Source organism: Capra hircus, chromosome 4, assembly GCF_001704415.2.
Source record: "Capra hircus breed San Clemente chromosome 4, ASM170441v1, whole genome shotgun sequence".
NCBI lineage: Eukaryota > Metazoa > Chordata > Mammalia > Artiodactyla > Bovidae > Capra > Capra hircus.
Window position 1 is genome coordinate 88792436 of NC_030811.1, and position 13614 is coordinate 88806049.

Sequence of the window (13614 nt, forward strand, 5' to 3'; positions counted from 1 at the left end):
AGGTTGTGAATGAATGAAAATCAGTATCGGTATTTCTAGCATTTCTTTCTACTTTAGAGCATTAGTAGATCCACTGTGCGTTAGAACAGCTGGCACCCTCAGCAGCCAAGACTCAGATGCCTACTCTCAGTCAGGGGTCAGCAAACCTTCCCCAGAGGGCCAGACAGCAAATATTCTGGGCTCTGTAAGTCACATTTGGTTTCTGTCATATATTTTTGATTTGTTTTTCCACAATCCTTTACAACTGTAAAAAGCCACTTTTCCTCGTCCCCTCCTCTCCCACTCCAGGTGTAAGACTGTAGTTCTTAAAAGTGTAGTTCCCTGACCAGCAGCATCACTTGGAAACTTGTTAGAAATCCCAATTATGGAACGCTACCCCAGAAGAGATCTTGTGGGGTTTGAGAGCCACTGCTCTTGGAGGGCTCCACACAGGGCGGATATGTCCTGTGGAATCTATGAACACAGTTCTCCCAACAAGAGAACATAGGCAGTGGGGAAGAAGAGATTCAGGAGGGGAAGGTTCCAGGCAACAGGCCAGGGGTGCAAGGGGCCGACTGTGGCCAACCTCTGTGGGACCTTTCCCTGAGAAGCACCTTGCTCCTTAGGCTTATTCCTTTGGGAGTTAATCCTTTGAGAGGCAGGTAGTGTCATTTGAAGATTCTGAGTAAGAACTTGGTCTGACCCTTTGTGGTGGCTTTGACTATGATCTTCATTTTAGGACTCATTTTCTTTTAGTTGTAAATTCTCTCAGTTTAGTTTCATTCTATATTCCTATCATCTCTTCTGTCTGTCTTCTGCTCTCAGAAGGCAGCCTCTAGGTCAGATGGTAGGAAGGTAACAGTCGGAGGAAGGGAGGCCTTTTCTCCACTGAGCTTTATTCAGGCTTCAAAGCTGAGTGTGCCTAGTCAAGGAATTTTAGAACTGTTCTTTATTAGAACAAGACAAAAAAAAGAAAATGTAACAGAGATTCCTGCTCAAGAGCCTAACCCCACACTTGGCTGGATTTCTGGAATAATCCCAATATTCTAAGTCAATTCAGAAGAACTAAACACTATACTTCATTTAGACTGGCTAATTTATCTTCAACAGCTTACTCCATGTGTGGATAAACAGATGCAGGTCTCCACCCAGTGAAACCAGCAATATGACACAGTATGCAAATAGGGGTATAATAAAAAACCCGATATTAACACATACGAAATCCACATAATGAAAGCACTAATCTAAAGGTGTCTTCTTGGTCTTGATTTTCTTTCACCTCCCTGTACTTAAAGAAACTAGGTACTACTTAAATCTACTTCTTTAAACTCCCTACACCTTGGTTTTAAAGATAGCAGCCTGGGTGAACTCTCCTTTTCCAGTTCTTTTCCTATCACCCTTAAGGGATATGTTCTTGATTCATACCCTTTTTCCCCCTCGACACCTTAACTGAAACCAAAAGCTATTATACCATACATTGTTTTATGCTATTGCCACTCACGAAAAATGTTTATTATTAGATATTCATCTAAGATATTTTTAGTAAATATAGAGCATTCCACTGTATGGATATATCATAATACTTTCCCAAACTAGGGGACAGTATTGGGTCAACTTACCCTAAAACCATAATATTATCAACTAGTAGCCATGTGATAAGTCTAACAGAAATTTCACTCTACTTCCAAATCAAGGGAAAGTGATAGTATTTAACAGTCAGGTGAGTGCCTAAAGCCTGTGCTCTGCAACAAGAGGTGCCACCGCCACGGGAAGCCCACGCGCTACAACTAGAGTAGTGCCCGCTCATCACCCCTACAGAAAGCCTGCACTCGGCAATGAAGGCACAGCCCAGCCAGCAGGAGGAGAAACATAGGAAGCAGAACTAGGGACCTGGAGCACAGATGTGGAGAAACCACCCCAGGTGCGACGAAAGGCTTGGAAATTACGGAGTGGAGAACTGACAGCATCTTTTTAATTAAAATTCCTGAGGAAGCTGACACTATTGGGAGAGAAAATGGCTGAGAATTTTCCAAACTTGATGAAAAACATGGATTCCTCAGACTCAGGAAAATGAACAAACACTGAGCAGGATAAACACAAACAAATGTCCAGCTATATATTTGATGCAAAACATCAAAACCAACAGAAAGCCTTTTAAAAAGCCACAGGCAAAAAATTCACATTGTATACAAAGAATGACAACTACACTGACAGGAGACATCAGTAGTAACGACGGAGGTGGGGTGAGATATCCCCAAAGTATTGAGAGAAAATATGTTCCACCTAGAATTGCATGCCCAGTTCACCTTTAAGAATAAAGGAAAAAAAAAGATTTTAATATAACTAGTAACTGAAACAGTTTAAAATCAATAGACTGTCAATGTATGAACTTTATAAAGGATGCTTTTCAAGAATATAGGGAGAAGGTCTAAGATACAAGAAGAAATGGTATGCACAGAGATTGACAAATATGGATAAATTTAAATACTATTAAAAAAAATTAAGTCCCACTTGAAAAGTTAAAAACCACTAAAATACAGAACAAAAAACATTTAGTGTTTGCATTATTCTTTATAGATTTAAGTACAGCTTAAATACACATAAATTTTAAAATAGCACTATAGCAAGGTCTGACAGAGTGTGGTCCACTGGAGAAGGGAATGGCTAGCCACTTCAGTGTTCTTGCCTGGAGAACCCCATGAACAGTATGAAAAGGCAAAATGATAGGGTACCAAAAGAGGAACTCCCCAGGTCATTAGGTGCCCAATATGCTACTGGAGATCAGTGGAGAAATAACTCCAGAAAGAATGAAGGGATGGAGCCAAATCAAAAACAATATCCAGTTGTGGATGTGACTGGTGATAGAAGCAAGATCCGATGCTGCAAAGAGCAATATTGCATAGGAACCTGGAATGTCAGGTCCATGAATCAAGGCAAATTGGATGGATGTGAGTCTGAGTGAACTCTGGGAGATGGTGATGGACAGGGAGGCCTGGCGTGCTGTGATTCATGGGGTCACAGAGTCGGACACGACTGAGCGACTGAACTGAACTGAGTATTTGTCAAAATCCTCAAACTCTCAGAAAAAGCAGTATCAGTATCCACTAGAAATAAGTTTAAAATTCAGGAAACAAAAGTAATTTCTTAATTATAGACATCTCCTACCTACTCCACTCATATCCACCTACATACCCCAACACATGTACCCAACTAATGTCAAAGCCAGGTTCATGGCTCTAGGTGAGAACTAAAGGTATTCCCATCAGCGTAAGGGAAAGACAAGGCTAATATTTAACACCACCATAGTTAATTGAACACTGTTCAATTAAAAACTTATTCAGTGCAATTAGGCAATATAACAAAAGAAAAAAGTATAAATATTAAGGGAGAAAACTAAAATCATGATTTGCAGATCATGAATTATTTCCTAGAAAAAAGAAATCCACTGAAATTTAAAAAAAGATCAATAATGACTAATTAAAGAAAAAAATACAATCACAATAGCAACGATAAAAATATCTGAACATTTTTTTTTCAAGAAATATAAAATGTAAGAAAATTACAAGTTCTCTAGGGACACACAACAATTTAAATGAAGTACAGCAATATTTAAGGGCTTCCCTGGTGGCTCAGATGGTAAAGAATCTGCCTGCAATGCAAAGATGAATCATTCAACAATGATCCTGGGTTAGAATCTTGCCAAACATTTAGGAGGGAAAACAAAGCTAGGCTCTTATTTATTCTGGGTGGCATGAGATTATTTTATATGTAATCAATCTCAGTTGCATATAAGGTTTAGAAATTAAAAAAAAGAAACCCATAAATGCACAAAAGGAAAATTTAGGAAATTTTAAAAAATCATCTTGGACCAAGAAAGACCCCTTCCAAACATATTTCTAAAGCTGGATATAAAGGAAAAGACTGATTAAGATTTATCAACACAAAAACAACTTGAGATTAGACTTGCCATTTCAAGACATTTTCCTTCCTCTCTCTTGAAAGCCACTCTCCAAAAACAAGGAAAGAAGCAGCAAACTCTACCTCTGATAGTGCTAGAAGATCTGCACTCCCGAAACAGTTAATGAAGACAGCTAGCAGACAGAACGTTAGACCTGAATAGTTACAGCAGAAGCAAGCCAAGTGATCCTGCAGAACCCTGGAATGATACAGAGTACCCCAAAAGCTGGAGTGGGGATGATATCAAGACAACTCTAAAATCCTAAAATAAATGACCGCTGAATTGCCAGATCTCCTTTCCCTACTTCAGTCAGATACCTATGCTTTTCCCACTATAGGAGACAAAAGGGTTGGTCTTTGGAGATTCTCAATCAGAGATGTCCAGATTCAGGGAATCATACAGAAAAGGGTGTAAAACTGAAAACAGGGATTAAGTGAAAGCCTTCAAGTCAAAATGTTTCCCCATTCAGTTCCAAATGCCTCCAACCCAACTACCTGAGAAAGTAACTACAGATAAAGACCTTTGGGGGTCCCCAATTTAAAAACTGTCTGGCTATCCTGATTATCCTACAGTTTAGCCCAATAAATGAGAAGACCACTCACATACATAGTATTATCAATTTTTATAATAACACACTCTTATAAATATGATTCACAGATGATATGAAATATTTGTTTTCAACAACAAAAAGAAAAAAAAAAACAAAAGCAATACAGAAAGAAAGAAAAAAGAAGGCAATACAGGAAATGCAGGCAAGATAAGAAAACATTAAAGGCATTATAATGCTACTCTGGAATAATTATAGCCATGAAATAAGAAGAGAATAAAACTCACAGAAATACAAAATAACTGAAATAAAAGTGCTAAAAGAAAAGGCTATTTCCAAGAAAATAGAAAAGGCAAAGATGGATAGGAGAGACAAGAAAAGATTACAGACTCAATCCCTGAAAAAAATCACAATACCAGCAATAAAGAACTGAGAAATCTGTGGCTGAATAGGTACAGAATGCCAGTGTGATAACTAAAAAAAGATGAAGAGCAAGGTACATTACTGTGAACCTTCAAAATACCAGGGATTAAAAGGAAATAAAGTGTTACATGCTTACAAGGAGGCATACTAAATAAACTGGCATCAGATTTCTCAAAAGTAACAATGGAAGCTAGTAAACAATGGAAAGTGCCTTAAAATTCTAACTGGAAATGATTTTTCAACATAATTCTATACCCAGTTTAACTATCCTTCAACATTTTATGATGAAGGTGTGATTTGTCAAATTTCCAAATATTTACTGATCATATACTCTTTCTCAGGAAGCTTTTAAGGATATGTCCAATCAAACAGAATTTAGGAAGGGAAAGACCTGCGTTTGAGGAAAACAGTGAAATCTAACTTAGGAAAGGAGTGAAAGAACATCCCAGGATGGCAGAGAAGTCCCATGATGAGAACTGTGCCTTAAGTTTACACCTACAATGCAAATACTTCATACTGGAACAGGCAGAAAGAAGGCTCTATGAGCAGTGCTGCCAAAGAAAGAAAAGCAACAGATTGTTTAATTGTACAGTTTTATTAAGTGGCATTTTACAGAGGGGTTGGAATTCAAGTCTGCAAGTCAAGAAAAATTAAGTGAATCAAAAATGAATGTGGCAAAAAATGTGCACCAGGTGCAACAAACCAACCTTTTTCTTCCAAAAAGAAAATGTGATCAGAGTACACTACTTGGCTTAATTATTTTAAAAAGGAATTAAAACACATAAAACAAAAGTTGCTGTACATGAAAGGAGACAAAGTCTAATCTTTTACCTTCTATCCCAGGTGTTCCTATAAAATAAGGGATGAGGCTAAGTTCCTTCCAGATAGACAGTTGAGAATCCCAATAGATTAACTATACAGAAGGGCTAAGTCTCAAGTGTTTCTCCCTGGCTGCCCCATCTGATCCAATCTGAAGGGTTTTAAGTCCATGAGAAACTGGCTAGATGATCAGGTTATAAATGGATATTAAGGAAACTTACTTATCACCATCTTAAGGCATTCAGGATTGTCTTGAATAAGTGGTTCAGCTTGTACTGTTTTACTTAAGAAATTCTTTGATATAAGAGGAAACCTGACTTTAGCAAGGATGTCAACCATAAAAGGCTGGCGATTAGGTTCATCATATTTCAACCACCTGACCGCAGCATCATAAACCTAAGGGGAGAAAAAAAGCATGGTAAAATTTTTAGATGGCAGCAGCACTTCCAATTACCTATGTTTACTCTCACAGTGAAGGGAAAGAATCTCATTAAGACATAACTGCTTATCCCAAACATCTCATTCAGATACTTGTTTTCATCCCCAAATACCCACCTTTACTTCAGAACAGTTTATACAATGCTCTAGTGATTCTTCTAGGTAATATGCTTTATAGAACTTATTACTACTGCATAATATAATAAGGAGGATGTTGAATACATATTTTTAAATTGCTTTTAAACAAAATATAACTTCTGTTTTGGAAGGAGATATGATATACATTTCCCACTGAAAAAATCTATTGATCAATGCTAGTTTCAATTATTTGCTTATATGGTACCAGGAAAATGTGTTATTTCCTCAGAGGCCTTCTACCCCAAGAGATATGAAGGTCATTTAAGATTTTGTTTCAATCTAATATTCCTAAATTATGAACTAATAGACCTATGTGCTTTTCACAAACTTTATGACATAAAAATTCTATATATATAAAAGTAAATTAGAGTATTTATGTAAGAATTGCTTTCTAAAATAAAATAATTCATTTAACTATCAAAAAAGTGCCAAGTTTATTAACATAATTTGATCTACAAATCACTAGTTTAAACACACTGAAAAAAATATATTATTTCATATACCACACACTTTTAGGTCATATTAATAAGGCCTAAATTTAATTTCCCCATGAGTGAGTGAAACTTTTTATAGGAATTAGTCTTTTATTTTTAAATAATTTCTTTTTGGGGATAGTTTTTGATTTACAGAAAAATTGGAAAGATAGTATAGAGAGTTCCCATACACCCTGCACTTAGATGTTAATTGGTACATTAGTAAAAAACTCTCATCATAACTAACAAATAAATGTTGATACATTAAGGTCCATACTTAAAAAAAATCCTTTAGTTTGTCTAATTTTCTTTTTCTGTTCCTCAATTCCAAAGAAGATATATTACATTTAGTCATCATATCACCTTAGGCTCTTCTAGACTATGACAGATTCTCAGACCTTCCTTGTTTTTGACAATTTTTGACAGTTTTGAGTTCTAATCAGTATAGACTGTCTCTCAATCTAGGTTATCTCATGATTAGGCTGGGGCTGTAGTTTTTTTGGGAGGAAGACAGAGATGACATGCCAGTCTCATTATATTAAGGGTATGTGCTATCAACATGGTATCACTGATTTCCATGCTATATAATACATTATCACAAACTTTTTGACTTAAATTACAGAGAAGGATGGGGAACTGAAAAGAGAGATTAATTAAATGTCTGCATATTAAAGCATTACCCCATCTAGCTCCCAACACCTGCACCCAGCTTACACCTCTAACAGTTTATCTGACAGTTCTGGAGATGACAGTCCAAAGTGGATCATACCCTGGGCAAAAATCAAGGTGTCAGCAAGGCTGCCTGAAGGCCTAGAGGAGAAACCATTTTCTTGATTTTTCTAACATTCAGCAGCCATGAAACAGAATTTGGAATACTCTATTTAATGTAAATACCATCTCTCCTAATATGATTCTTTTCGTTATCATGTATCCAAAAATGAAGTGTAAGAAGTCCATAGGAACATTTTTACTAAGAATATTGTGGGAAGGCAATTTAGTTACCTGATCCTCTGCTCTCACAGTCAGAGTGTCCTGGTTGAGGAGATGTGTAACTCGCTTGACATCAAGTTGTAGAAATTCATCAGTTTTATAAACTTCAGTAAAATGCTGATGAATAAAGTCATCTGCAGTTGCTTTCAATTCAGGACAGTCTAGACACTCCGCTAATACACTTATACCTGAAGATAGAAAGAAAATAAATGAACCAAAATACCTTTTAAAAAAAACACAGTGAAGATACAGTAATTGACTCTAGGAAAATGAGATAATAAATTTCATAAATCTTTTCCATTGATTTGTCTATTGTTATGCCAGCATGATACCATCTTGTATGTGGCTGAATTTGGTACTTGGTAGGACAGACCCTCTTCAATGTTTTTCCAAACTTTTCTTGGCTACAAGTAAAACATTTTCTCTTGCAAATAAATTTTAAAATAAGCTTATAATGTTCTACTTTTTAAAATTCTAATATGACTTCAATTAAGGTTGCTAAATATTTGGATTACTTTAGGGACAGTTGACAGATCTCCACTTAGATTTTTTTAATGATCTTCAATGTAATTAATTGGTTATTAATGTTCTGTATCAGGAATCTGCAAAGTCCTGTCCATGAGACAAATCACTCACTTCTAGCTGTAGGGTCAGCAGCTAAGAATATTTTTCCTATTTTTAAAGGGTTGTGAAAAAAGGGAGAGTAGGGGAGAGAAAGAAGGAGGGGAATGTATTAACCAATAAGATGGCATGCTATATACTCATGGTGAGCAGTCGGCTACATATGAATGTTTAGGATCCCAATAGGGAAATGATACTTTCACCAAAAACCAGTATTTATTTATTAACTAATTTTTGGCAGTTGAATTTGTGGTGATTATGTGACCAAATAAAGTATCATGTGGATCAATAAAATATGAATGTGAAAGGTAGTTGTTTCTATGAAGACTGAGGTTTAAGAAAGACTTGAAATAGATCAAATCAAGCATGACCAAGACAATTGATAAAATCTGAGAAAACACTGCAAAATTCTAGAAGGAGTCTGTCATCAGACTTCTTGCTGAGTTATCAATTTAAGGAAATTAAGAATAAAAAATCATAGATGATATATTATTGGTGTGACTTATGTAAGACAGATGTAGGTAAAATCAGTATTTATAGAGTTGGGCTTAGCATCAAACAGCAGATTGCTATATTTATATTACACTAAAATAAAATCTTTACAATTGATAAAAACCTTCTTTAACCACTTACTACATTAATAAAATTTAAATTAGCCAACTAAGTACTGTTCTGATTATGCCAGATAAGGAAACTTCTATTGTTACTGTATTTTTTCTTGATTGCACTGATGGAAACCTTCAGCACAAAACTGAACACTAGCATGTTTCCATGCAAAGAATATTTGCTATCAGTTTCAGACACATACAGGTTAACTATTTTATTTCTAGTTTAAGAGTTTTTATAAATATAGGAATGAGTACTGAAATACAAAAGTGCCTTCAGCATCTGTTGCTACGGCTTTAAGTATTTTTATATAAGTATAGCATGTTAGCGTAGTAAATTATGTTTGTTTTTTTAACACTGAATCATTCTGGCATTTCTAAAGTAAAACCTGGCTCCTCTTCATTGCTGAGGTTATTTTTTATTTTGGAAAATGCTGATACAGTATTTTATGGCTTGTTTATGCTGAGGTTAATAGGCATCTCCCTAACCTCCTCTTAAAATATATTCCTGGAAAATATTTTAGTGACCATCTCAAGATTAAATGAGGAAAAAAGATTAAATAAGGATACTTATAACCATGCCTTTTTTCTTTATTAAAATACAAATTAACTTTTTTTTAAAAATAGGAATCTTATTTCTTACCAAGACAATTTGAAGCATCAACTTGTTCTTTCAAAAAATCAACACACATTTTCTTCACAGGTTCAATCTGATACTGATTTGCTGCATCTAACAAGGACTGAACATTGTTGCTATTCACAGAAATTCTGTAAATAAGGTGAAATGAATATTAATTTCCTACAATTTACTGTTTAAATAATGCTGCTTTAAAATGTATCCTACTGGCCCCTAAAATTAAACAAAAAATTAAGATTTTTCAGCCTTTGAACTAGTATAGCATAGGATCCTCAAACCCCACCCCTACCACCCTTATAGTTTTTCATTCTGAAAAATGTGGAACACACCAACTTGTTATAATAATACTTTGCCATGGCAGAGCCTGACCTTACTTCTCCATAACAGAAATGATCCTTCATAGCAGAAATGATCCCTAACTTACCTAGCTGTATAAGCAAATTCCACAAGTTGTTCAATAATGTCAGGTTCGGCATCTTTGAGCTCCACTTCAAAGGACTTTGATTCAAGCATGTTAGCTAATACAAAGAGAAGAAACATAAGTGGCATGAGTACTTCCATGAGTCTAACTGAAGAACCAGATCATTCTAGGCTGTGTTAAATGTTAGAGAAAAATAGAATGACAGACACCTCTCTGAAAGAAAACACCCTAGGAAAGCCTAACCAGCACTCCCCTATAATAAATGCAAATTAATTCTCCATACTTGAGATGTGCCTTAAAATAAGATATTAGTCAATTAGTGTACTTAAAAAAAAAAAAAAGGCCAAGTAAACAGAAAGACATAAATCTAGATTTAGTATTTCCCCAACTCCTAAATTAATTTGGTAGCATTCTCTTAAATTGCTATGGGAAAAATGCCTCTGATACAGCTGGAACAGACCTATAAAAACAATGACAATTAAATATACATAGTCAGCTTTCAACAGCAAGGCTCTCATTCTTCCCCAAAACCCTGGTAGGTAGCCAGGGCATTAAAGAGAAAACTTGAGGCAAATATATTATACAACTTGATCAAGCTCATAAGCAGTACTAAGTAGAAGAACCAGGACTCGGACCCAATTCTCAACTCCAAAATGTTTTTTTTTTAGTATATTTCATTTTTCATTTAACTTGCTAGATAAAAGGCCATAAGACTATCTGCTCCTTTGCCTTTTCATCTGAGATTAAGAAAGAAACCCAGTATTCAACTAGAAGCTATATGTTCATTAGTAAACACTTAGAGGCCTTTGGGGCTAAAAAAGGACAGCTCTCCTCCGAGCAGTCACCACCGTGACCACTCTTCAATCTCCTCACCATTCTATGGCCGTACGTGCTTATAAAACTGGCATATTAAATATGAAAATGGCATATTTCCATTTAGATCTCACCTAAATTTCATAGAAAAAATATTGTGTTTTATCTTCAGATACTTACTTGTGAACATTAAGTTAAAAAAATGACTGGCTGCAGCAAGGACAACACGATGAGCAGGTATCTTTCTTTCCTGGACCATAAGGATCACATCACACAGTGTTTTCTAATCAAGAGAGAAATAAATACAATTAAAAAGGGCTCAATGGGAATGGCTAGGCAAAGGAAAAAAACAGGTGCTGACCAAATGCTTTATCTCTGTTTTCCATTTAAATCCAGTATTTCCCCAGCACAGATCTTGTTTATAATGTAAAATCTATTTACGAAGGACTTACAGAGTTGCTGTCATGAGTTTGGTGTATCAAAATCTGGCACTAAAGCTCCCAATAGTCAGGGGAAAAAAAAAAAAATCTTTAAAATCAGGAAAAAAAAGTACTAACCTTTGGGGGAAGCCAATTTTTTTTTTTTTAATCTGACACTAATTCTACGATGTTTCTCATAGTGAGATTTTACAGGGACATTAAATGACAATGTTCCTGGTGGTTTTTCAAACAAAACAATATACTTTTTAAAAACTGTCCTTGATAAAATGTAAAGTACACACTGCATTTTCCAAGAAAGTTGCCTTCACAGACCTAACCCGAAACAGGAACTACTCAGAACATAGAGTAGATGAACCAAGTGTCCACTGAGCACTCTTTCCTTAAATAACACTTCTCTAATATGCACTTCTGATAAGACCTGGATAGCAGCCACTTTTAAATTGTGATATCTAACCAAGGATAAATGTGTCACTGTAGGTTACTGAAAGAAGACAAACCTAGATTGTATACTTAAAAGTGTTAGAAAAATGGGGAACATTAAAGCTTAAGATTTACTTACTTAAAGATGAGTTTCAAGAAAAAAGAAATGTCTTATTTATCAAATAAAATTTCAATTTCTTAATGAAGTTAAAGATATAATGTATAGATTTGGCTCAGGAAAAAATATGTAAAGCACTCTCTTAGGCACTGGGAATACAAGGCAAATAATATTTTCAGAGTAATAGTACTCACAAATCTAAGTAATGGCCCAATAGCTCAGAAGATATGGAATTTTGCAAATTTAGGTATTTTACTAAAACTACTGATATAGTTTCTGATAGATAAATCACTATTTCCTACATTACTATTCCACAAATAAAAACTCAAATAAGATAGTAACAGAATTAGAAAAAAAATGGGTCCCATTTTTTTAGGACCCTAAAAATGGGTTCTTAGTGGGCTAAGGAATGAACATTTCATTCTTACAGCTTACTTAAGGACTTTTTTTTTTTTTTAAGGGGCTTCCCTGGTGGCGCAGACGGTAAAGAAACTGCCGGCAAATGTGGGAGACCAGAGTTTGATCCCTAGTTCGGGAAGATCCCCTGGAGAAGGAAATGTCAGTCCCCTCCAATATTCTTGTCTGGGGAATTACATGGATGGAGGAGCCTGGTGGGCCACAGTCCATGGGTTCACAAAGAGTCAGATACAACTGAGTGACTAACACTACTAGGAACTATAGACTATTGCTTAGACATTATATGCAGATCATAATTAAAGCCACTGTTACTCCAATCATGTCTTACATTTTTATTTCCATTTATTTGGGGAAGGGATACAGAATAGGCATAGCTTGCAGGTGATTTTGCTGCACCACAAAATACTAGGTAGCAAAACCAAGCCAACTGTTTGGTTACCATCAAAAACAAGCTTGATCAAGTTTGCTTAAGAGGAAGAAAGAGAAAAAGACAGGGAGAGGTGAGGGAGGGAAGGAAAGAAAAAAAGAGGAAGAAAGAATACCAACAGAATAGCAAGCAAATTAGACAGGAGAGGGGCCTATGGCTGCTGAAGGGAAGTTCCAGAAAACGTCAAGTTAAACTGAAAAGGAGCAAAAAACCTTCCCAAGGCATACTTGGGGATGGGAAATGTTAGTGTAGTGAATTAACAGACACAGAAGGAAGTCAGGGAAATCAGAAGAATCTTTGTACAATTTAGTCTTAGTCTAAGATTAATCTCTAGCTGGATATAAATGTGTACAGCAAGTGGGAGGAGGTGAAATGGGAGCAATCGTTTACATCCAAATGGTACATTTATTTGACTGGACTACAACAGATTAATAGGTCCTATTCAACAAGAAATGGGACTGACCTAAAGAGAGAGGTCCCTCCTGCTATCTGTCCTTGGGAAAGAGGGGTATGCACAACCAGGAAATGGGGAGACAGAGACTCAGGAAGCTGGAGAATGAAAGCCCAAGGTGAATAGAACAGAAACTTAAACAAAACTACCTTTTGAACAACATATCTTCACTGGATTAAACACACCAAAAAAACCTTGCAATTTCTGTTTATGTCCTCCCATATTTGTTACATCTTTGTATTTATTATTTTCAGCTTTTGAATCTTAAGTCTCTTATAAAAGCATAATTTTTGTGTAACCTTGCCTGAGGTTCCCACAAAGATAATTTTAAATAGAGTTTAACATAATCCTGTTTATCACTAATAACTTAATTTCATTTTACATATGCTACTTTTTAAATGCTATTTATTATTTCCTTGCTATCTTCATTTTTTTAACTGTCAGTTGTTATTTTGGTCACATATTCTTTGCTTTTTTTC

General features: G+C 35.6%; 1 protein-coding gene across 5 annotated transcripts in view; it reads right to left on the bottom strand.

Annotated features, from left to right (window-relative positions):
- KLHL7 (kelch like family member 7) overlaps nucleotides 1-13614 on the bottom strand; it is a 54318-nt gene that overhangs the window by 26306 nt on the left and 14398 nt on the right. For all 5 annotated transcript variants that reach the window (XM_018047321.1, XM_018047322.1, XM_018047324.1 and 2 more), the window contains 5 exons: nucleotides 11043-11145; nucleotides 10053-10146; nucleotides 9635-9759; nucleotides 7778-7953; nucleotides 5948-6122 (listed from right to left, as the gene is read on the bottom strand). In XM_018047321.1, the coding sequence (XP_017902810.1) occupies nucleotides 5948-6122; nucleotides 7778-7953; nucleotides 9635-9759; nucleotides 10053-10146; nucleotides 11043-11145 (673 nt within the window). The remainder of the gene's footprint in view (nucleotides 1-5947; nucleotides 6123-7777; nucleotides 7954-9634; nucleotides 9760-10052; nucleotides 10147-11042; nucleotides 11146-13614) is intronic.